The sequence below is a fragment of the Cottoperca gobio genome, chromosome 12 (assembly GCF_900634415.1).
Source record: "Cottoperca gobio chromosome 12, fCotGob3.1, whole genome shotgun sequence".
NCBI classification, from domain to species: Eukaryota; Metazoa; Chordata; class Actinopteri; order Perciformes; family Bovichtidae; genus Cottoperca; species Cottoperca gobio.
The window spans coordinates 12,784,735-12,810,871 of record NC_041366.1 but is presented as its reverse complement, the minus strand read 5'-3'; the positions used below and the strand labels follow the sequence as shown (position 1 = coordinate 12,810,871).

General features: G+C 40.1%; 1 protein-coding gene across 1 annotated transcript in view; it reads left to right on the top strand.

The window, feature by feature from the left end:
* znf462 (zinc finger protein 462) overlaps positions 1-26,137 on the top strand; it is a 46,670-nt gene that overhangs the window by 2,922 nt on the left and 17,611 nt on the right. The window contains 5 exon segments of the mRNA XM_029444259.1: positions 19,561-19,802; positions 20,014-20,366; positions 20,368-25,215; positions 25,217-25,237; positions 25,770-25,904. Coding sequence (XP_029300119.1) covers positions 19,598-19,802; positions 20,014-20,366; positions 20,368-25,215; positions 25,217-25,237; positions 25,770-25,904 — 5,562 coding nt within the window. The 5' untranslated portion in view covers positions 19,561-19,597.

Sequence of the window (26,137 nt, the reverse complement as noted above, 5' to 3'; positions counted from 1 at the left end):
GGCTGTGGAAGATTTCCAAAAAAGATTAATTGAGAAAATAATCATAAATTGCAGCCCAACTAAATTGGATATAATATCTTAAGTATTTTAGTTCATAGTCTGCTTATAAGTGGATAACATGGTATCTTGCAGCAAGCTATAGGTACGGTAATTTTATATATTGACTCTTGTAGTTTGAATTGTAATTTCATGTATTTGTTCCATGTTTGCTACAAAGGCTATCCAAATGAAACTGGTTGAATGTGTACCTCTGCATAAGACATTTCATTAACATTTTTACTGCAGTTCTGCTTTAAGGTGACAGGGCAGAACTGAACTATAGTAGATACTTGTAGAAAAAAAATTACATAACTGGATTTTTGCAAGGTATTTCAGGATTACGCTTTAAAAAGCTTGACACAGAGGACAGAGGATTAAACAAGAGAGACTTCTGTGATGGTTTGAACGCTGGAAGGAAGTGGTTGTGAAGCTCATCACTCTTATACTTTTTCTGTGTCTCTTGCCCCCCACCCCCACAGACAAACACACACATACACACACACACACACACACACACACACACACACACACACACACACACACACACACTCCCCCCCTTCTCCCCCATTCACTCACTCACATTGGGCGATGCACTCCTCCATTCTTCTCTACCTGGGGCAGTGAAGAAGGCCAGGGAGACACACAAAAGCAAATTGAAATGCTCCAGTGAGTGCTTTCTTGACATGATGCATGGCTCATGAGATACAGCCAGGTCCTGCTGCTACACTTGTAAGTGTGCTGAAACACACAGGCCCCAGATTCAAAACACTATAGTCATTACAGCACAGCAAAAACCTCACTCTTTTCTCTTGCATTTTACTGACCTTCCTCACTCTATATAGAAATATTTCATGATTTTAGATGTTCGATTAACATTTGAAAACATGGCATTGTTAACGTAAAAAACCTACCAGGATCCTTTATATAATTCAATGCTGTGTAAATAGCTTTAGGCCTGTTTGAAAAACTACAAAGCAACATCATGTGGGGCCTTAGATGGAACAAGGAAATGGCTTGCTTGAGGTGTAATTCCAGTGTCTGTTGTCAGTTGCCACGTTACACTGCTGCAGAACTGGTTCCTCCTCTCGGCTTTCCATCAGAACATCAACAGGTCAACACCACCCAATCTCCTCCTGGAAAAACAAGCTTGTAGCTCAGTATAGCTCACAGTCGTGTCTATCTTTGCTAGTCTATCTAGGGGGCTAGTTTTATAGAAAATATAGATAGAAGACTTCAGCTATAAAGTGTCCGAGCTGATTAGACAGTTTGTAAGGTGATATGAATAAAGCCATCTACGGGGCATCAGGTTTTCTGACTAAATTCGGGATTTATGTCCTTCTCTTATAAGACACAGTGCACCAACTCTGTCAGACTCAAGCTGCCTGTGGTGGGAAAAAAATCCTGAATTCTTTGGAGACGCCCGTTCCTTGGGCAGTGTGGTGCCACCAGACAAGGCCTGCATTGAGGACGAACAGGAGTGGTCTTGTAGAAGGGATCCACACTGGCTCGGCCTACGAAGCAACAGAGCTGTCCAAGGACGATTAAATATTTAAGAGCTTGGAAAGGAGGTCTCAGTGGTAAGTTAATATTGATGGGTCTCTCATCTTTCCCTTCTCAAACTTGTTGAGCTGCCGGTTTGGCAAAACTTCAATTCTTCTCTTCGATAAAAAGCTGTCCCAAAAACTTTGTGTTTCCTCCATCGTTTCTGCGAGCAAACCAGACTCAATTTGACGTTTCTTCTCTTTTTTTATTGCTTCCTGTGTCCTCGTTTGGTCACTCTGAAATACTCCATCCTGACTAGCTTGTAACCTCACCCACTCCCTGTAACTGTAGTAACTGCTATGTCAGGAAGTCAGCATTGCAGTGTTTTCTGGCAGTTGTCCACTGAGCACCACTTACAAGAAACCCTTCAGTGCATCTTTCTTGTAATCTTTTTTTTGGGTGAATTGGTGGAATTGGATACTGCTAAAGGCATTTTAATAGATAAAAGGAAAACAAGAATGAAATCAATGTTTTAGACTTTTGATTGAGATGAGGTCTGAGCCTTCAGTGGAAGATGGTTTTGGACATCACATCATACAACTAATATACTTCACTGGATTGGAGCTTGGTTTGAAAGCTGACCTTGGTCTGTGTTCCCAGTTTTCCATTTATGTTGTCTGAGATGATACAGAATTTATTTGAGACAGCAGCAGATTGATTTACTGTACGTCAGGAAATGGTTTCCTAGGAGAGATGGACTACAAGGCTGCATGGAATGTAAGGTTTCCTGGATTGATTGTCTTTGTGGAAAAACACTTCCTGGTTTCTCTCCAAGATCTGTCCTTGGACATCCTTCACTTGCTTGACTCTTTACCCTCATACTGTTCCTCTGACTGTGAGCATGTGCGGTTTATGTATTGTGTGCCTGGAGAAGCAAACATTTGTTTTTGACGTAGCCTACTTGTGTACAGTACTTGATAGAATTCGTTTTCTGAGAATTCTTCTTTTCGAGCTCGAGGGAAGAAACCTCTTGAGAAAAACCAAATATATCTACCTATTCCTTCCAATATAAAATTGTAAAAATAATCACGCCTAAGGCTATTAATTAAATAGTGCACTTAATCATTTTTGGATGGAATATTTAATCATGTTGCTGAGGGTTGCCCCATGTTTTATCCTTTATGCTTTTCAGTCTAGAAAAAAAAGGATCTCATAGAAGCACTACAACATGTTTACTGTAGAACTTGGTAGGTCACCTGTATTGGATGTTATCTACAGAAGCTTACTTATATCTTCTGAAGGTTTTGTATGACAGGGTGATTGAAAGCTCCGTATTTAGAGGCATAATCCTCAGATCTCTCTAGGACGTCTTCAGCTTGTGAAGAACAGCAGAGTCACACTCTAGGTGGCCATCTTTTGCAGCGAACAAAAAACCCACACATCTCACTTCTGCTTTTGCTGACTGCCATGACAGTCAGCAGAGGAAGCTGCTCGCTCAGGTCTGTGCTCTTAAAGCTAAACACTTCCATCTGTGTAACGAGATAGCAGAGCGAGCAGAGGCAGCTCCACTCAGCTGAGCAGGACAGTCAAAGACCTTGAGGAGCACAAAATGGTGGACGGCCATGCCACTGATACTCCAGCGTGATTGGCAGTGTCTCCTTGGCCACAGTGGGGCTGGCTGCGTGAAATGGAGTCCTCTGTGTGGAGCGTTGGCCCAGCCTCAGCTCTGATGCAGAAGATAATTCTGTCAGCCCCAAGAGAGGAGAGAGAGAGAGAGAGGAGAGAGAGAGAGAGAGAGAGAGAGAGAGACACGAGAGAGAGCAAGCCAAGTGAGGTGACGGTACTAAAAGAAGGTTGAGCTTCCAGAGAACTCAAACCGTGCACGTCTGCTTGCTTCCACCTCCCATCCGCCCTCAACTCCTTGATTTCCTGGGTTCTGACTTCTGTTATTAACTGCATTTTTTCATTTGGTGCTTTTTGCATTCAACAGACAGGTGGCTCTAAAAGAAGATCAGAGATTAATTTTTGGGTTTGTTAACAGGAATGAAGAGAGCTTCTATGTAAGGGTATTCATTATCTAACCTTCACACTCAGCAGGCTTAAGATGAGGGATATAGCAGCCCTCTGTTGTTGTTGCTTGGTGAAAATTTCAGGCTTGAAGGTCACATAAATATCTCTGAAGGCTCATGATTAAAGGTAAATGCAGGAGATGTAAAAGACTGGAAGCGGCTACATTTTGAATGGAGTAGTATTTTATTTTATTTTTTTATGGTGAGCTTTTCACCATGACAACCTGAAGACAGAAGCACGCACGGAAGATGGCCATTATTGCTTGTCTCCTCCTAATCTGCTTGGTCATTATCTTCTGTGCAAAAGAGGGCGAATGTTACTACTGAGTGCTCTGTGTTGCAGCCGTGCCCCTTTTCAGAAGGAACAATCTGCTAAACACAAAGGCTACCCTTGGAGCAAGGTTACTTGTACCATGATGACCAGCTTCTTTCCTTTTTCTTTGGGTGCAGCTTTAGAGAGAAACATTTTGCAAATTAGAAAATTGGAGGTCTTTGATTGAGAAAGGAAGCGTCTTGGTTTGCAGAAACAGAATATAAAGAGGAGAGTGAGTGCAACGATATTAAGTATTAAAGGCCGTCAGACTTTGTGGGTGATGTCAGGTAACCGTCTGTCAGACAGGGACAGGCTGACACATGCAGCGTCTGACCTTGCAGTATGGACGACCCAGACATAAAATAGAAAACTATCATCTCTTCCTGGGATTAGCATAGTGTTGCAACTGGGAGACATACAAATGGCATTCCTCCCTCTCTCTTTTAGCTTCTCTGTCTCTCTTTTTGATGTGAGTTCTTGCTTGAAGGCCTCAATCAGGAGAATACTTTGAGGTCCAAAGATCAAAATCCTTCAAATGAGGCATTAACTTTGATGTTGAATCATGATTGAACCATGATGTTGAAAAGTAAACCAGTTTTAAGGGCAGTAATCTGCGTCATTTTGTTCAATTAGACTGGCCACAAAGTCAATTTAATAGGATGGTGGTAAGCCTATATGATCTTTTCCTTCACACAGAATCCTTAAAGAATCCTTAAGGGTCACCTGGGCCTGCAGTGGTTTTGTCCTCTGAATGTGACACCAGTGAAGGTCAGGCTGTAGACAGATCAGCAAAGCTCGCTAGATTGCACTGTGTGAAAGGCTCTGCATCTGTATTTACCAGTCCTCCAGGACAATCGGGGATTACTGAGCAGGTTTTTTTTTCATGTTCACCGAAAAATCTGTTTTTTTCCCCCCATTCATTCAATTAAAGTAACCAATAAAGAAAGTTAAACACAAAAGGGTACTGTTTTTAGTCCCTCTGTGCAAATATGCACATACCTCACTAACTCTGGGTTAATGTGCATTGAAAATCAATAAGTGAAATGCTTTTGTTTACGTGAAGTGATTCTAATTAGATCAAATAATACCAGGTTTTTAGTGAATGTTAACATGTACGGAGACTAGCATGGATAGCAAGGAGCCAACACAACATTATTGTTAAGATGTTACTGTTTAACGACATAACATTTGATTTAAGACTCTTTATGTTTTCTGGAACTTAGTGAAGATAAACTTGAAGACAAGTCAAAGAGGAATTATGGCACCATCGGGACCTTATCTAGACCAGGTCATCCTGCTATGATGGATGGTTATGTAAAGAGGAAGCTCTAAAGGAAAATCTACTAAGAGGCCCAAAGCAAGCTAAAAATATCTGAAGGACAGTATAGCAGAGTCTATCCACAACACACACTCACCCAGAGTTTCATGTGTTCCTAGCACTTCTGAGTGGTAGAACTACTTCTCACCAAAAAAACGCATGTTCATTTTGCAAGCTTGTGGTTCATTCCCATGACAGGAAATGGAACTTGTGATCTGACGAAACCAAGGTAAAATGTTTTGATCTTAATTCCTAAATGTAGAGCAATGGTGGTCAAACAAGTGCAGGTCAAACACTGCCTACTCTAACGCACGGTGGTGGAACATAATACTACACAGCTGGTGCGTTGTAGGCCAGACGAGGAAGAGAATAGTTAAAAAACAAGAGGTTTTCTGGGGAAATGTTTACCCTGTAAAACACAGATCATCGTTGACAGAAATATCCTGAATCTTAAAAGCAAAAGGTGTTTTTCCTGTATGATGTAATAACTGAAAGGTTTCTAACACCAAATCTGAAAAGGAAAATACATTTAAATTCTTTTCTACTGAAAAAAATATCCTTAGACATTAAAAAAAAAAAAAATCTGCTTTCAGCGACTTAATACCCCTAAATGCTGGGGGGGGGGGGGGGGGGGGCACTTATTGTTTCCAAAAGTAAACCAGTGCAGTCCTTTAGCTCTATTTTTAAAGTGATCTTTTAACCAAGGGTTAATCCTAAAATGTATATTAACAGTAGAACAAGTAGAGAATAGAACAGAGAAAATACTTAGTTGCAGAGCCATATCTAGCATATCTAAAGCTTGCTAACGTTAGCTAGCATTAGCCATCATACGCATAAGGTTGTAGCAGAAAATGTGTTGAACTGAGCAAGGGGGCATTTTATTTCTTATGCATTTACCTTTTTAATTTGTAAAAGCTTTAATGCAGAGTATGTTGCTTTAAATCAGATATTTCTGATGGATTTAAGATGAAAGGGAGCTAGAAGAATGTTTCTGGTCAAGGCCGTGTTAGCTGGTTAATGGTTGACCTACTTTTTTTTTAATGCCATATGCTTCCTGAAACAGATTTGTGGGCAGATTAACCCCAGTGTGTTTAGTCAGGTGGCTGACACTATTTTATGACAATGTTGATGATTAATGCCTCTCTCAGTGACGTTTGAGACTTTTGGCATATTAACACTCGGTTGATGCGTATTAATGATTGTCTCAGTATTAGGATCCAAATGTGTAGCTGATTTAGCCTAAAAAAAGTTAAAATGTATGCCAGCAGTTTACAGGTGCATGTGGGAAGGCATTGCAGCTGTGTTTCCAGCTCTATTCTGCTTTTTCTCTGTAGTATTTCATGCCATTCCCCTACATTTTATTCCATTCCAGCAGATGTCTGATGAATGTTATGACAAAACGTTTATACCTACCATTATTGATTTCTCACATCTCCCCTCAAAAGGCCTGGTTCATTGATTGGCCAGGTGGGATCGATGTCTCATCTCTGTGTATTCAGACTTTCTCAAATAAGCAGCGCCATGTGATCACATCATTTGAGGAAGCTCATAGCTCTGATCCCAGGCAGAGAGGACGGGAGGTCACTGTCCAGCTCTCTGTTCTTCATATCACTGAAAGGCTGTTGTAATGAAACAGATATGCTCATCAACACCACAGTAACCACATATCTATCAGTCAGGTGGTTATGTTGGGGTGTTGTAAATTAATTCCAATTTTAAAATCCAGTGGATTAAAGTGGAATATAATTACGTGTTTATATGTATATACAATAGTTAAAGTATTAGAAGCCTGATTCTGATTTTCTGAATTTATTCATTCATTATTTATCTTACTTTAAATCTCTCTTGTTAAGTGTTATTAGACGATTAATCAATTAGTTGATCGGCAGAAAACTGCAACTGCTGGACACTATTTTGATACAATACAGTGGTGCTTTTCAGATGAATGCTAACATGTGCACACTGGCAATGCTAACATGCCATTGCTTTAGCAGGTGTAATGTTTTGCTATTTAGCACTAAACATAAACTACAGTTAAGGCTGATGGGAGTCATTGTCATTGGTTTTGCGAAAGTACATTTTTGTCCTGATCATGGAGCTCAATACAAATATAGATATCTGCATCAAACGCTGTCGCAAGCCACACAATAGTTGTGGAGATATTGCAGTCTGGACATAAGTGATGGACTGACCATGGCGAAAAACGCCCCTCAAATGTGAGAATCTGCTGCTTTTCTCTGTTTTATATGGTTGTAAACTGAATATCTTTGGTTTGGATTAGATTTTTAGAAACAGAGATTGGCATTTGTCACTATTTTAATAATACATTTTAAATAATAAACTAATAATGACACTGTCAGTTGCAACCCTGCAATCTCAGAACCAATCGGTTCGGCCAATACGCTCCGCCTTTTTGCTCTCCACACGGGCTGGTTCCCTGCATTCAACCAAAGCCCACTCAAACATGATTGGTCAAATGTTCTCAGATTTTGTCAGTTTTCTACATATCTTACATTCATATGCAGATATTTTATAGAGATTGATTGCAACCCTATTTTTCTCTTCACTTGTTAAAATGTCTTCCTATTTATTCATTGTCTGAGCTTTGTTTACTATGAACTCTTCTTGTAGCAGTGACATTTGTGGCTGTAAGGGGACATAACAACAGTAAGAAAATAAGTTTAAATGTATCTACTTTTCATTAAAATCTGTAAAACCTGAAAACATTGAGCAAAACAACCACAGCACTGACCTACAGTGTCTCCACTTTACATGCTTGCTAGCACAATAATAGACTCCCATGCAGTGTTGTGGTTGTATCTATCAATATGTTATTCTTCTGTATAGGGATTAGGCAGCGGCACAGTATTGGAATATGAAGGTCATTCAGGTCAGACCAGCTTTTCTCTTTTGAACCAGCGTTGTTATCCGCTACAGTACCGACAGATAAAAAACAACTGTGAACCAACGAGAGTGTGAGATGCATGCAGGCCAAAGAATCACTGTTATTTTTGCTGGCTTGCATTTGAGGGCACCATTCCTAAGCTCAACCAAAATAGCATCCAAAGCATGTCAAGTCAAGTCAATTTTATTTACTGTATGTATCCCAAAATCACAAATTTGCCTCCGGGGCCTTTACAATCTGTACATCATACAACTCGCTCTGTCCTTTTTGACCCTGGCGATACAAAGCTGTGAAAAATCCAAGACAATTATAAGCTTGAATTTAGACCTTTATGTGTATTTGATGTTGTGTTGGTTAACTGGGTGGATATGTGTGAATTTGCTCTCGCTTATGAATTTTTGCCTGCTTGGCGAAGAGATTGTAGGCACTTGCACATATGGTTGCATGTTAGCCGACAGTCCAAATGTTAATTATGCTTCCTGGTTACCCTTTGGCTGCGGTTTCAGCGCCTGGAGCAGCCGAGTGTCTGCTCACCATAAAAAACACAGCAGGAATATGCATTATTGCAGAGATGTGTCTGCTAACACCGTTAACAACGTCATTTCATGGGGGTGGTGATGGCCTAGTGGTCTAGTGGTACGCCTTCCAAACAATACACTGGAACTAACCCTGAGTTGCTTCAGGGAGACTGTCCCTGTACTTAGTTCAATGTAAGTCGCTCTGGATAAGAGCGTCTGCTAAATGACCTGTAATGTAATTTCATATTATATTTATTTGAATTTTTTACATATTTTATTTACCCATTTCTTTGGCATGTATGATAGTCAACTATTTATCTTTGGGTTTTGGATCAACGGTCTGATAAAACGCCACCATGGGCTCTGGGAAATTATAATAGACACCATTTTTGAACATTTTAAAGATAAAACAAATAATCATTAGTTGGAAATGGGAACCACTTTACACCAATGTGGTGTGTTGTTTTATGCTTAGAACTTTACTTCAGTAATAGTTTCTTAAAACAGATTTTGAAACAGAGAGTCGTTGCAGATCCAACTTTTAAAATCGATGCTAAAGTTAAGTGACTTTGCTACAGCTAGAAAAGTTATTATTATTAAAACCAAGTTTAGCCCCACATACTGTCCTCTTTCCCTTCACCATGTTGGAATTTTCGGGATATGAAGATGTCACATAATTTCGGTGTTATTAACAGTGGGAAAAATAGTCCTGAAGTAGCTGTAAACAAATATTCTTTTACTTTAAGAGCAGCACATGAAAGAAACCACTTTTGAGGTTGAAATACTTTTGTGTGTCTTTTAAGGCAGAGAACTAATAATTAACTTTGACATCGATTAATCTGGCAATTATTATCTCAATTAACTGTTTAAGTGTTGGTCTATAAAATGTCCGAAAAATAGTGAAAAATGTCCATCACAATTTTTAAAGCCATAGTTGATGTCTTCAAATGGCTTATTTTGCTCAGCCAAAAGTTTTCTATCACATCAAAGTAGCGAATGTTTGGTGTTTATTCTTGAAAAAAGACAGTTTTGACAATTCTCGTCTTCATAAAACAGTATATCTTCAATTGTCCATCACTACATTAGGCACCAAATGAAGTCTGTCCATTTGAGTATGTTCCATGATTCTAAAAAATATTTTTACTGACTACTGTCTGTCTACAAAATGCTGTAACATTATAACATTGTAATATATTGCAAGTTAAATGTAAGCCAGCACTGTTGTGAATGATCTCATCGACGAGCTCTGATCATCACTCTAAGTCTCACACCTAATGATGGCGTAACCAGGTGCCGGATGAGTAGAAAAATAAATAAAATTGACTTTGAAAACTTATTTTAGTTTTTCTGGTTTCAAAGTCCCTCAGTTGTATCTGGTGAAGTCAATGATTAAAGGTTTTGTGCCAAAATAAATATTTCTTGCTGCTGCCTGACTTGGCCCATACTTGCATCAGCAGATGTTGTATTTCAGGACGATGATTTGAGCCTTCAGATAAAAAACTACTGAAAGGCTGTCATACTGTCATAAACACTGGTGTTGAAAAACAGCCAGGAGAGTTGTATTTGATGTAAATGCATCAAGATCAATGCAATAATTTGATAAGATTAACAGAAGATATAACATTTCTTTAATACCTTAGCAGTTTGACTAAAATATAATCCTTCCATAAAGCACTTTCCTCACTATTTACTTTTACTTCCTTGACGAAGGAAGTGAGTTGTTTAGTTTGAAAAGAACATTTTTAATCAATACAATAATGAAATTATAATGGAGAACATATTTGAAATGGGTGTAATAATAATAATATTGTTTCTGAATTACAACTAGATTTAAATAGATTATTTATTATTTAATCTCATTATTTTTGGAACACTAAGTACAACAAAAAGTGTGATAACAAGGGTGGCTGGGCAGGATTACACACAGCATTGGAAGACATTGGAAGAATATCTCAGGAGGTGATCTAAATCTGCAATGCCAATTTGAAATTAAGGGAAGATCTGACCAATACACAAATTACATTTAACAATAGGCTTACTTTGCACTAGTGCTTGTCAACGAAATCTGCATTAAGGTCTAATGGGATTGCCTCGTTGAAATACGTAACAATTTGGGCTGCAACTAACAATTATTTTATTATCAATTAATCTGCAGATTATTTTCTATATGTCTATTTCTATAAAATGTCAAGAAATAGTGGAAAATGTCCAGTTTCTCCAAATCCAAGGTGATGTCTTTAAAAGTCTTGTTTTGTCAGTCCAAAACCCAAAGATATTCAGTTTAATATGATCTAAAACAGAAAACAAATCTACTTATTTGAAGACTGAAAACATAATTTTACGCCATTACTTTATTGATTGATCGATTATCAAAAATAGTTGCCGATTATTTTTCTGTCGATCGACTAATCGATTAGTAGACTACTTCCTGCAGCTGTAATTATAATTGTGATTTGTGTAACAATCAAAAATGTCAGCATTGTCTCTGAGCATAAAGTAGAATTAAAACTAAAAACCAATGTGTTAAAATCATTGATGAGTACAATAAGTCATTTTAATTGAGATATAGGTAAAGTTTTGTTTTGGGTTATGTCCATGGATTTGCAGTGGTAAATTGGTAATATGACAGTGTATGTCATGAGATCGATATTAATGTGCATAAAAAAAACGATCCGCTGTGGTGTTACTTCCCCCCTCGCTTCTGTTTGGTCTGATGACACAAAGGTGACATGTAAACATAATTAAACCGTTTAATTCAGTATAGAGCTGAAAATATTTGTTGATTAATCGTTGAGTTGATGTACAGAAAATGAATCGGCATCTCATTTCATAGTCGGATTAGTTTTAAGTCATGCCCACCTTCTCAAATGTGAGGAATTGATTATAAACTCTGACGCAATCATCAATAGATTAATCGAAAAATCTAATATTTGCTTGCTGAAGCCTTACTTCAGTGTACGCGACATGCCTGCAGCTACTTCACATAAAAGCCTTTCATTGCTGCTGTATTGTACCTCTTTATATTTCAAGTTTTTCACTTCCATCAATTGTTATACAAACGCACTATCTGATGGTGTAAGCGCTTTAAGAGCCAGGTTCTATTATTGTGAAACTTATGCATTATGCATTTAACTGCTCATTTTCATATTCTCTCTTTTTGACCTGATGTATTACACCTGTGAATGGATTTTTCTATTGCAGCATCCTGTCACAAGTTGGCACATTTCATGCTAGAAAGTGCTCTTAAGTGGAATAATGTGCCCAAATGACAGGTGCACAATGTTACTGTGGGGAATACTGAGAAAAGGGAAAGGCACCGATTGATGGGATTGTCGTGGAATCTGAACATTAGATATTTGTGTGAAACAAACTTCTTGTCTTTGTGCCAGCTATAAATGTATAATAAACAAATTAAAGAAAATAGCAGCAATGACTGATTTCATGTGAACAGTCTACTACTTTACAAATGCGAAACTTGATTTAGAGTTTTTAGACATTGAAATTGAAATTCTGAAGTTGTAGCCAAGTGTAATACATGTTATTCTTGATACTTTCAAACCATGTTAAAGTTGATTTTATCTCTTCCAGCTTCACATTTGTCTATTTAGAGCAGGGAGACAGGCGAACACCTGTGCAAATACCAATGCAGTACAATAGTCTCGCAAACATCCTACTTCATTTGTTTGGACTCATGTTGAAGAGGATCTGTGTCAACTCTTAGTTTGTGGTGTTTTGCATTTCATTATCTAATGAGTTATTTGTATATGAGCAACGGTTAACCACAATATCAGATCCAGTGTGTTGAGTTCTCCTGGGCTGATGACATCAGAGGATGGGAGTAGCCATCTTGATCTCCAGGTCCCTATCTCCTGTTTGTGCAAGAGGCCAAATTCTCTCTGGTGCTGTGATGCAACGTTTTCTGCTCCTATGCTAGACATGTCTCTTCTGAATAAACCTGGTGATGAACGTGGGGGAAAGAGATCAGAATTTTAAGCATTTTACATTTACCTTTGCTCTTCTTTCTGGGCTTTTTTTTTTCTTAATAACTTTCTTGAAATTAAAAACGTATTGATTTTTCTCTGATGTTGTCATCTCATCAAAAAAAAAATCAATGTCCATGGCTCTGGCTACCTTCTGTTATTGCCACTGTATTTTCACTGTCATTTTCAATCAATGGGTCATTAATTATTGACAGTGTGCAGGTTGACAAGCGACACATCCCGTCTTTTTTGCCAGATGAATTATTGGGAGCCAGGACGCTCGCCATATATTAATACACGGCATATTTTCTCTCCCTGACGGCATGAGATGGTAGAGCTAACCAACAGTTAAGGACAAAACCTCTGTACTCCTAATCAGCTTAATGCTGGCTTATTCAAAGGCCCTCTTTCAGACAGAGCAGCTGCTGTCAGCCAGTTTGAGTAGAGGGTGTGACTGCTGGCAGAGCTCACTGATGCAGAGAGACCGGTTGGTGATTAACAAATGTCAGTAGACTTTGGAATCTGGGGAGCCCAGTCTGATGGCTTTGTCTTCAGTTGCTTACCACTGAAGGTATTCCAGGTGACTCTGTCATGCCTTCTCACCGTCTCCCTTCTCCTCCCACACATCTCCTTCAGGCTTGCTGTCCCCTTCTGCTTCTCTCTTCCCCCTTCCCCTCAGGGTTTCAGAGCTCTGCGATAAAGAAGTTGAGACATGCCTCACATTTTTGGACACCCTTGTGGAACGTAGCTGGCATTTTCTCTCCACAAAGGGTCGGGGCTTGCTCTGACCTACTCTACGGGGATTCCAGCATTTCTCCATAAATCCCTCCATGTGAGAGATAATGTCCCTGAGAAATGGAATGACCAGGCAAAGTCAGCCTGGCAAGAGTGTGAGATGTTTTCTGCTGAGCTGTGTGGGCAGAGGGCTTGGGTACAGTACCGTGCATCTGGCAGATAGATTTCTGTCAGCAGTTCTCCAGTGTCAGGCGGCCTTGCCTTTGAGGAAGAGGATCAGATCTGTGGGTCCATGTTGTGTGCTGGCTGAACACCTAAGTGCACATAGTCAGCTCCTAAAATGGCTGCCCTTGAAGCTCGGCTCAGAGGAGGATCTGAGCAGCTCAGTCGCAGCCTGTTAGAGCCCCAGCTGACTAGATGAAAGCAGTTACACAATCTCACCCATTAACTTGGTGTGGCAAAGGGACTGACTGAAAAGACACAGCCAACTCTAAGGCAGATGGTGGTTGTGTAGGAGGCTTTTTCTCCCCGGGCATTCCTCTCCCCTTCTCTCCAAAAGGATTCTCTTGATATCCATGTCAAGGAACCTGGCATTAGGAGGCAACTTTGTTCAAAACAGCAGTGAACTGCCAAGAGAGCAGGGTGGGGCCCCGTGGTGAGGCTGTAACCTGACCCCAAACAACAATGGATCCCCTGGTTGCTCAGGGACATACTGGCAGCTTGGCCGGCTCACATAGAGCTCTCCACCGACTGGCCGGTTGGATGTGGGAAGCAGGGCGGGATTCCCAACTGTCTCTGGCTGATCTTACTTGAAATTTCATTGTTTGCAGTGCGCAGATCAAGGAACTGAATTGGATCCTGGATATTAAAGCTAAATTTCACTATATCTCTGTTAAAATCAAAGCTGATTTTGTAAGACAATATCCAATTTTTTTCAACTTGTTTTATTGGGTTTTGAAGCGAGAATAAGTCGCACTGGAACTATAAAATGTTTTCTTAATCACTTAGAAAAAAAGTAAAGTAAAAAAAGAAAAGAAATGCAACTCTTTAAACAAATGGCCAGATGTTTAATTTGTTAACTCTCTTGGAGCTACTTTACAAATGCTGACAAATGTTCTCTTAACTTTGGAATTTTATGTCGCTTACATTTATGTTTCAAGCTAACATGGTACACTTAAACGACCAGTGTGTAGAATTTAGGGTGCTCTATTAGCAGAAATAGAATACACGATTCATAATTATGGTTTCATTAGTGTACAATCACCTAAAAATAAGAATCTTTGTGTTTTAACTTTAGAATGAGCCGTTCATATCTACATAGGGAGCTCTCTTCCACGTAGTCCACCATGTTACACCACCATGTTTCCTATAGTAGCCCAGAAGGGTCAAACCAAACACTGGCTCTAGAGAGGGCCTTTCGTGTTTTTTGCGAGCAATCGGCAACCGAAGTGATAGATGCCAGTAAACCCTACACACTAGTCCTTCAAGTGATCAGGCTTTTTTTTCTCTTTTTAAATAAAGATTAAAATCAATGCAGAAGATCCAGAGACATTTTATTCATTCATTCATTCTTATTCCTCGTCAAAACACGGCCCCTACATCACCCACATACTGTTTGCAGTAGTGCTCCCCAAGACCTGTAAACAGATTGTGATGTCGAAAGTCTTTTTTTAGACTTTAAAAACAATTCATCTTTAAAAGAAATCTCTTGTAGATTAACTAAATCAATAGGGCCATGGAAAACAAGAGGCTTATATGATGTGTTATATTTCACATTTGTACTTATTTTCATACTTTATTGACCTGCTTATCGACTTGAAATTATATAGTTATATATATTAAACTTACATAATATCCAGCACTGAAAAAAGCATGTGGTTGTATTTGGCCTATACAACATCAGGCTGAATAAAATATATGTGTTTTCTATAAAACTCAATGCTCTAATGAAATACATAGTGGTGCTGTATTTATGCCACTCTCGCTCTAAAGCAGCTCAATAATGCTGCTGTCGTACGAATGTAACGTAATTGGAATGATTTTTCCTCACATTTTTAAGATGAAAGCAGAAAGTTTTGATTATGATGCTCTTATTGAATAGATATTGATTATTATAATTATTTAACTTTTTGGGGTATTATTATAGTCACTGATGAAATATCTTCATCTTCTGGCATTTCAGCAAGAATATAAGAAAAAACTGATGGTAACGAATCATGACGTGACATGTAGACTTTATTCATCAAGAACTCATCAAGATCGACAAAGGGTCATGCTCGCAGTGTGAAATCCTCTTTGAATACATGCAAAATATATCTGTGTTTATAGAATACACAAATTAATACTTCTTATAAAGAAAATAGTGTGTGTGTGTGTTCAGATTTGAGTACATACCCATATGTGCACAACTTTCCATGTGTTCTCTTCATTGTTGTTTTAGTCTCAAGTGTATTTCAAGTTTGTTTTTCCCCAGCTGACATTGACACGCAGGGGTGGACAAAATAAAGAAAACACCTGCCATTATATCAAGGACAGTAATGAGGAGAATGGACACCTGTGCATTCAGTCAAGCTTTAATCCATCTTGAAATGCTGTCATACATGTACAAGGCCCAGCTGTGTGTAGGTTCACATATATCTACACTTGGAAAGTGTCCATAGTGTTCATGACACCACTTTTAAACGCACTTAGTGGTTTGGGGATGTAATCATCCTGAAAAGTGAAAGCATGTATTTGTACCACAGGGTGCACTAGTTCCTGTAAAATGGCCTTATACTGAAATGGCATAATGCATCTATGGAGAGCAATACAAAGACTTAAGGAATCCCACTACATACACATACCATTACAGATCCTCCATGTAAGTTGCATATTTTTGCATTGGCCTTTTATACAGGACTGTCTCAGAAAATTAGAATATTGTGATAAAGTTCTTTATTTTCTGTAATGCAATTAAAAAAAACAAAAATGTCATGCATTCTGGATTCATTACAAATCAACTGAAATATTGCAAGCCTTTTATTATTTTAATATTGCTGATTATGGCTTACAGCTTAAGAAAACTCAAAAATCCTATCTCAAAAAATTAGAATAGTTCCTCAGACCAAGTAAAAAAAAAAGATTTATAACAGCAAAACAAAATCAAACATTTGAAAATGTCCATTAATGCACTCAGTACTTGGTTGGGAATCCTTTTGCACGGATTACTGCATCAATGCGGCGTGGCATGGAGGCAATCAGCCTGTGGCATTGCTGAGGTGTTATGGATGCCCAGGATGCTTCAATAGCGGCCTTTAGCTCATTAGCATTGTTGGGTCTGGTGTCTTTCAGCTTCTTCTTCACAATACCCCACATATTCTCTATGGGGTTCAGGTCAGGGGAATTGGCAGGCCAATCGAGGACAGTAATGCCATGGTCAGTACACCAGTTACTGGTGGTTTTGGCACTGTGGGCAGGTGCCAGATCATGCTGGAAAATGAATTCCTCATCTCCATAGAGCTTTTCAGCAGACGGAAGCATGTAGTGCTCTAAAATCTCTTGGTACACAGCTGCATTTACTCTTGGCTTGATGAAACACAGTGGACCAACACCAGCAGCTGACATGGCTCCCCAAACCATCGCTGACTGTGGGAACTTCACACTGGATTTCAAGCAACTTGGATTTTGCTCCTCTCCAGCCTTTCTCCAGACTCTGGCGCCTTGACTTCCAAATGAAATACAAAACTTGCTTTCGTCTGAAAAGAGGACTTTGGACCACTCTGCAACTGTCCAGTGCTTCTTTTCCATAGCCCAAGTCAGACGCTTCTTCCGTTGTCTTGAGTTCAGAAGTGGCTTGACCATGGGAATACGGCTATTGTAGCCCATTTCCCGGACACGTCTGTGAACAGTGGCTTTTGATACCTGGACTCCAGCTTCAGTCCACTGTCTTTGAAGCTCCCCCAAATTCTGGAAGCGACTCTTCTTCACAATGCTGTTAAGGCTGCGGTCATCTCTCTTGGTTGTGCAGCGTTTCCTGCCACATTTCCCCCTTCCAACAGACTTTTTGTGGATGTGCTTTGAAACTGCACTCTGTGAACAGCTTGCTCTTTGAGACATTTCTTTTTGTGTCTTACCCTCCTGATGGAGGGTGTCAATGATGGTCCTCTGGACAGCAGTCAGATCAGCAGTCTTCCCCATACTTGTGATTTAGTTTACTGAACCAAGCTGAGTGTTTTTCAAGGCTCAGGAAACCCTTGCAGGTGTTTCGAGTTAATTAGATGATTCAAGTGATTCGTTGAACACCCTACTAGTATACTTTTTCATGATATTCTAATATTTAGAGATAGGATATTTGAGTTTTCTTAAGCTGTATGCCATAATCAGCAATATTAAAATAATAAAAGGCTTGCAATATTTCAGTTGATTTGTAATGAATCCAGAATGTATGACATTTTTGTTTTTTTAATTGCATTACAGAAAATAAAGAACTTTATCACAATATTCTAATTTTCTGAGACAGTCCTGTATTAGCAGTATGGATATGAATAGGAGCCTTGTTATAAATATCAGCTTTGTAAAACTCTCAAGCTTTCTTTTACGGACAGACTCAGAGAAGTACCGATTTGCTGCCTGTTAAGCGACTTTCTTTAACTTTCTTTAAGCGGAGTTACTTTTCGTTGATGCCGGCACTGACTATTTAAATACTTGCACTCCTTTAAACCTGAAACATACGTACATACATATGATTAGCATTCATACTACAGTAATATGATCTACCTCCATTATTGCATTTAAAAGTTAAACTCATGTGATGTTGGACTAACTTTGTCTAAAACATCTAGTTGGATGTATTTGTTCACCTCTAAATAATGGCATGTACCACAGTATGCAACATAATATGTTCACAATCATTTTATTTAAGTGTTTTGTGTTAAGAGTCAAGGTTGTAAAGTGTGCTCTTTAACTCTCCATCTCAGAACCAGTGAGAACCTATTTGTGATATTATATGGTTTCGAGGCAAAATGACAATTGAATAGAAAGCGATGATGAAAGAGCTGTGAAATGCTGGCCACATCCTCAACTTCCATTTCTCTGGCCAAGTCCAAACTGCAGAGAAGCCCAAAGACATAAAGCCTTCATCTCTCCGTTGATTCATTCAATCTTATTTCAGGGCAGTTGGTACAATCTGATGGAATAGTCTGCTCTAAATACTGAGCTGTGGAGCTGCTCTCCAGCTGTTGCTTATCCCAAGGTAATACAAATGGGACAAATCAGTCCATAATCCCTCTTCAGTCCCTCCATTGTTCTTAGAATGATGCTATGCTAAAAAATGGGACCTTCTTAGTTTTCTGAGTAACATTAGCATCTGCTGAATTCTCCTCTTTGTAATGTTTTGTGACGCTTTCTATCTGAGTTTGTGGACAGCTTCGTTTTAGAGATTGAAAATAATCTAATTTTCATAAAGATTGAGACAAGAGATATTTGTTGTAGTATCGAATAAATTAAGATACGTGTGTTCTTTAATAAATCTTTAAGAATATTACTTTTTGCAGGACCATATTTCAGTACCATATTTGATATAGACTTGAAGGATCATGATGGTTTAGACATCTGATTTGACCATCTCATCACTCCCACATATTATTCAACATCAAACCAATCGTACAGAAATAAATGCACAGTATATTGTGTCTTAAATTATTTCCCTCCAGTGTCATATTTCCTCGCCTTTCCTACATTTTGTAGCAAATTCTTGTAAACACAGCTTGAAGAGGCTCGGAGCTAGCAGATGAGACTCTGCTTCAGGAGGATATCTTTTGAACACATAATCATGATCATTTGAAATCTTTCTCAGGCCATTGTCTTAATGGTTATGTGGAAAACGTGTGTCATCCATCCTGCACTTGATTATTCTTTGTTCACAGCAGGAATTGCCATTGGTAATCATGCTAGATCATCACCAAGCTCATGTTTATGGAAGGGCATGTTCACTACACTGAATATTAAAGTATTAAATAATAATATTCATTCCTGCTTTGTAATAGCTCTGTAGCCTACATACGGGTCTCCATGGTATAGTAAATACTACATAACTTGCACTGTAAATGGCTCCTTTGAATATTTGAACCCCATAAATCACTTTTATTTTCGATCACACCCACTGTGTACTCATTGAAAAATGCTGCATGTCCTCATGATTTTTCTCTCTCTTTGTCTTTGCAGGTTTCCCTGATTTTACAGGGAGTGCTCCCACTTTTCAATGATGGAGGTATTGCAGTGTGACGGCTGTGACTTCCGTGCCGAGTCATATGAGGACTTGAAGATCCACATTCAGGAAGTGCACACCGTTTTCCTGCAGCCTGCAGATGCAGATGAGTCTGACTCTCTAAAAGACGAGGATGAAGGGGAGGAGGAATATGAGGACAAGGATGACAAGGATTATACGCCTCCTAAAGCTGGAATGAGTATGTCAACTACATTAAATCAGATGTTACAGATTAATTTGTTGAGGATTAGGGAACACTTATTTTTTTTGTTTCAAATAACTCTTCATAGTATGATTTTAGATTTTATTGAGGAGAATAAAATGTACAAGATGTTGCTGGTTTTATTGACTGAAACAACAGAAAGTTAAAAGAATTGCAGACATGTCACATACTTTCTCATCTTTTCCAGGCCCCAACTCTACTGAAAATTCCAAGCAAACACCACAAAACCAGACAGCTGAAACCCACCTGCCATTTTACCAGTGCAAGTTCTGTGTCCGTTACTTCAGATCAAAGTCATTCTTAAGAAACCACACCAAAAAAGTGCATAATGATGTAGAGGAGGATTCTGATGCAAGTATCTCGTCGGAGACAGCTAAGAAGCCCGGCTACACCGTTATAATGTACAATGACCATTCAAAGGTGTATTCCTGTCAGCATTGCACATACAAGTCTCCACGCAAAGCAAGGATAATTAAACACCAACTAATGTATCATAACAAGGTTCCCTCAGAGAGCACTGGAGATCCTTCAGAATACACCTGAGACCGGAGAGGAATCTGACTCAGCCAGTGGACTCGTGAAGGGAACATTTGCCTGCGAATGGTGTGACTATCAGACTGACCAGAAGGACAGCTGGACTAATCACGTGGTGATGGAACACAGTGACAAGGTCAAGATAGTTTCCAGCATTGCGGATCTAGAAGGGGAGGCAAGTGCAAGCTCACCCAAACCAGATTCTCCCTCCGCTTCGCAAAGCCCGACTAGATCAAAGATGAGTTCCACTGATGTTGATGAAAAGGAAGAGCCGGAAGGAAAAACAGCAGAAAACACATCAGAGAATCCAGTCCCAGAGATCTCATCCTTTCAATATGCACAGATTAGTGCAGTAGCACCCAACAGCACAGGTTCCTCCATTTTGTCCAAGAAGTTCGCTTCATCTGACGTCTCCAAAAGTGTTGTAGAGATGGATGCCAACCTAATCAATGAGGAGGACTCTCGTAGCAGCTTAGAGGGTGATGATGAAGAAGAGTTAGGGGATATAGATGACCCCAACTATACTGGGACCCTGTCAGCAGATGCAAAGCAGCTTTTAACTGATGAGGATAATAAATTACTGGAGACTAAAGGAATACCATTTAGAAAGTACATGAACCGATTTCAGTGCCCCTTTTGCTCCTTCCTTACCATGCACAGGCGGAGCATCTCCCGCCACATTGAAAATATTCACCTTTCTGGTAAAACCACAGTGTATAAATGTGATGAATGCCCGTTTATTTGCACCAGCCCTCTTAAACTAGGCACGCACAAACAGAGCCACATATCCTCAGATGTAGACACCATGGACCTAACAAGTGATAGCCCAAATCCTCTCAATGACAGTGCTGCAGAGCCAGTTAATGGGGGTAATGTAAGTTCCAAAGTCAATGGAAAAAAGATAACCAGCACACCGAACGACCAGCAGAATCCTCATCGCTGCACACTCTGCAGCTTCTCTACCACAACTCTGAAAGGTCTGAGGGTTCACCAGCAGCATAAGCATTCCTACTGTGATGACCTAGATCCCACTGTCTTTGAAAGCCAGCTGACTGACCAGCCGGACTCTGAAGTGGACGCTTCTCCAATCTTTCTACAAAAAACCCAGACCTCCATTTTAGGACTTGCCACCAAAAAGCCCTTAGTAACAGGGAAAAGAGCCAGGAAGTCCATTAATGACTTACCTTTGGATTTGTCCTCGGTTAAGAAGAGGACTAGAATTGATGAAATTGCCAGTAACCTTCAAAGTAAGATAAGCCAAAGCCAACAGGACATGATCATAAACTTAGATGACATGGATGATGAAGATGCAGGAGAAAATCACGCCGGTGATGATATAGATGGTGGAAACCATGACAATAAAAACCCTATCTTCACTTATAACACACAACAGCTTCATGCAAGAGAATCAATGATCTCTCAAGAGGGAGGAAGAATAGGAAAAAGAAAAAGCAACCCTAAGTCAAAACCTAGAATCATTCCTATATCACTGACTCTCTCAGATTATAGTGAAAACATCTGTGCTGACCCCAGCGACAGTGCTATCCAAGAGACTGCCGATTATTCAGAGGATCCAGGAGCGGCACGCTTCTACTGTAAACACTGTGATTACCACAACAAATCAGCTCGTAGCGTCAGCACCCATTACCAGAGAATGCACCCTTACATCAAGTTCAGCTTTAAGTATATCCTGGACTCCGAGGACCAGAGTGCGGTCTTTCGCTGCTTAGAGTGTTACATCGAATACACAAATTACAACGATCTGCATCAACACTACATGGATCATCACCCTGAGGCAAGCAATGTGCTCAACTTCAACCAACCAAATCTGGTATACATGTGCCGCTTTTGTTCGTACACAAGCCCCAATGTCAGGAGCCTAATGCCCCATTACCAAAGAATGCACCCTACAGTGAAAATTAACAATGCTATGATCTTCTCCAGCTATATAGTAGAGCAGTCCCACAAAACAGGTGAATCCCAAACACTGAGGGAAATATTAAACTCTGGCCCCAAGAATCTGAACTCAGCCACGTCAACCCCCAGGTCATCCACCAGCCCAGTGCTGAAAACGGTCTCCAAGATCCCCGAAGCCAGTGCTGAGACAGACCCTCTCAAAGAATCTATAGGTGGCAATGTAGTTGTCTATGATTGTGATGTGTGCTCTTTTGCTAGCCCCAACATGCACTCCGTTTTGGTCCACTATCAGAAGAAACACCCAGACCAAAAGGCATCTTATTTCCGTATTCAGAAAACCATGAAGGTCATCTCGGTGGATCAATCGCAGTCTGTTGCAAACTCTTCACATAATCTCAACATGGCAACGCCTCCAAAACAACCAAGCGCAGCGCTGTTTGGTCCAGAAGAAGAAATGTACTACTGTAAACATTGCGTGTACAGCAACAGATCTGTTGTTGGAGTGTTGGTCCATTATCAAAAGAGACACCCAGAAGTAAAAGTGACAGCAAAATATATCAAACATGGCGCTCCCACACCCGGTTTGATGAAATTAATGGATGAATTGCAAATTGCGGCTCCCAAACAGTTTTTGAAGCAGTTTCAAAACAATGGTCACGATGGATCTAACAACACAAGCCCGAAACCAGGAAGTGGTGAAAAAGGTGAGGACGAGCTGTTCTTTTGTCAGCACTGTGATTATGGCAACCGCACTGTAAAAGGAGTGCTCATTCATTACCAGAAGAAGCATAGGGAAACCAAGGCCAACGCTGACCTTGTGCGTCGTCACACTGCAGTTGTCCGGAGTCAGCGCGAGCGTGCACAGATGGTTCAGTCAAGCAGCATCTCTTCTGCCTTGACCCCAGCCCCTCCAGACCCTGAAAACACTACGCTCCTGCGCTCCCTGAAGTGCAGACACTGTTCCTACACATCCCCCTACGTCTATGCTCTAAAGAAACATCTTAAGAAAGAGCACCCCACTGTGAAAGCTACAGCCATGACCATTTTACACTGGGCTTACCAAGATGGTGTTCTGGAGGCTGGCTACCATTGTGAGTGGTGCATTTACTCCCATGCTGAACCCCAAGGCCTGCTGCTCCATTACCAAAGACGCCATCCTGAGCACAATGTCGATTACACATACATGGCCAGCAAGCTATGGGCTGGTCCGGAGACCACCCAACAAGGGGCCAATATGGAAACTAAACATTACAAATGCAGAGACTGTGCCTTCGAGGCCTGTACAATTTGGGACATTACTAGTCACTACCAGGCAGTCCACCCTTGGGCTATTAAAGGGGATGAATCTGTGCTTTTGGATATTATCAAAGGAAATGGCTCGGCTGAAAAGATCCACCTGCAGGTTGCCAATGAACACATGTCTTTCAATTGCCAGTCGGTTGAAGATGATGGAGCGCTGGTCATTGTCACCACACCTCAAGAAAGCAATCTCCATCCTCCCCACCCACGTCTTTCCATGTCTAACAATACTTATCAGTGTACTGTATGTCTGTCAGAGTACAACAGTCTCCATGGCCTCCTCACTCACTATGGAAAAAAGCACCCAGGCATGAAAGTAAAAGCAGCAGATTTTGCACAGGAAGCAGACATCAACCCTAGCTCTGTGTATAAATGTCGACACTGTCCGTATGTAAACTCCCGAATCCACGGGGTTCTAACTCACTATCAGAAGAGACACCCGTTAGTGAAAGTCACTGCAGAAGACTTTGCAGATGATATAGAACAAATCGCTGACTTAAATGAAGATGACAAGTGCAAAACTCAAAGGCAAGGCTATGGCGCATACAGATGCAAAATTTGTCCGTACACGCATGGGACACTGGAGAAACTAAAAATCCATTATGAGAAATATCACAATCAGTCGGCCGCTGAAATGTTTGCTGCCTCTATGACATATTTTACTCCCGGTGGAGAAACAGAGCCAGTAGCCGAATGCAGTGCTGGTAATATATCAAGCACTGCCAAAGTCCAGGAAGTCAGTGAATTGGACCTTGCCCTCTCCAAGTTACCCATCAATAAGACAGAGAAACATGCTATATTCAAGTGTCAGCTCTGCAAATACTTCTGCTCCACCAGGAAAGGCATAGCTCGTCACTATCGTATCAAGCACAACAACGTCCGCGCTCAGCCAGAGGGTAAAAACAATGTCTTCAAATGTGCTCTGTGTGCATACACAAATCCTATACGCAAAGGTTTGGCAGCACATTACCAGAAGCGGCATGATATTGATGCCTATTATACCCATTGTTTGGCTGCTTCCAAGACTATGACGGAAACTCCTAGCAAAGTGATAGCACCCCCGCCACCAGAAGGAGACAATTCAGAAATGAGTGAAGACTTGCGTTTGGCTGTGGAGAGACGAAAGTGTTCTCTTTGCGCCTTTCAGGCCTTCAGCAGGAAGAGCATTGTCTCTCATTACATTAAACGCCACCCAGGTGTCTTCCCCAAGAAGCAGCACGCTAGCAAGCTTGGTCGCTACTTTACCGTTATCTATGCCAAAGAACCCGAAAAAATTGCAATGGCAGAGGATGACAAGGAAGTGCTAGAGGTTCAGCTTAAATCCGAGCAGGATGGAGAGGTCGAATGGCTGCCATTCAAGTGTCTAAAATGCTTCCGGTTGTCCTTTAGCACAGGTGAGCAGCTCTCTATGCACTACAACGACCTCCACAGCAATGACTTGAAGAGGGACTTTGTGGTATCCCCCGGTCCCGAGGATGAGGAGTCCGAGTTGTACAAGTGTTCTCACTGTGAGCTGAAGTTCCTAGCTCTCCCAATTCTGGCGAAACATCTATTGAACCACAATGAGGAGTTTCAGAAGAGGGCCATGAGGCAGGAGAGGAGGAGGCAGCTGCTCAGCAAACAGAAAGCCGCAGAAATACCCTGAGACCAAACCGGAGAAGGTGAGCAGAGATATGAGTCTATCATTCTACAGCCGTTCCTTAATTCCTTAGGGTCATGGGCTCCTATAATTTTCTCATAGCAACATCATTTATCTCTGAGAGTAATGTTAATTTATCATAACATGACTTTGTAAACCCACAATCATTGCAGTAGTACATAAAGTAGTCCTATTCTGCCAAAACAGAATTGAAGAGATAATTATGTATTTCAAATTGCCCCTTGACTGTCACCAGGAATATAAAACAGTGATAATAAGGTGTACAATGAATTTCATAATAGGTTCAAATACAATCTCATTTAATGTATATTTGAGAACAGTGGCTGTAACTAATTTCATGGAGAGAAAAAAGTAAATCTCACAATAGTAATGTCTTCTGACTGTGGCAAAATACATCAGCTGGTTTAGATTGTACACTGTTATTGTCCTTAAAAGATTCAATAATATAATCCCAAATCATTTTCACATTTAAAGATGTCAAACAGAAAGACAACGAAAACTGTGAATTTTTGTCATTCTTTCTCTGTGAACAGGAAAGCCCTGAAAATAAAGCTCCCATAGGATTCAGGTGTAACTTCTGCATAGAGATGCATTCCACCCTCCGAGCCATCTGCAACCACCTTAGGAAGCACGTCCAGTATGGAGAAGTCAAAGAGGGACATGTCAAGGTAAATGGAGTTGGATTTATTTTTAAAATAAGGTATTAAGTAAATAATGATAATAATAATAATAAAGATAAGTTTATATTTTTATTTATTCATATCGACATATGTTGTTTACTTGTTTGTAAAATGCATTAAAGGGCCAGTGTGTGGTAATTAGGGGGATCTATTAGCAGATATTGAATATAATATTCATAACTATGTTTTCATTAGTGTGCACCTGAAACTAAGATTGGTTG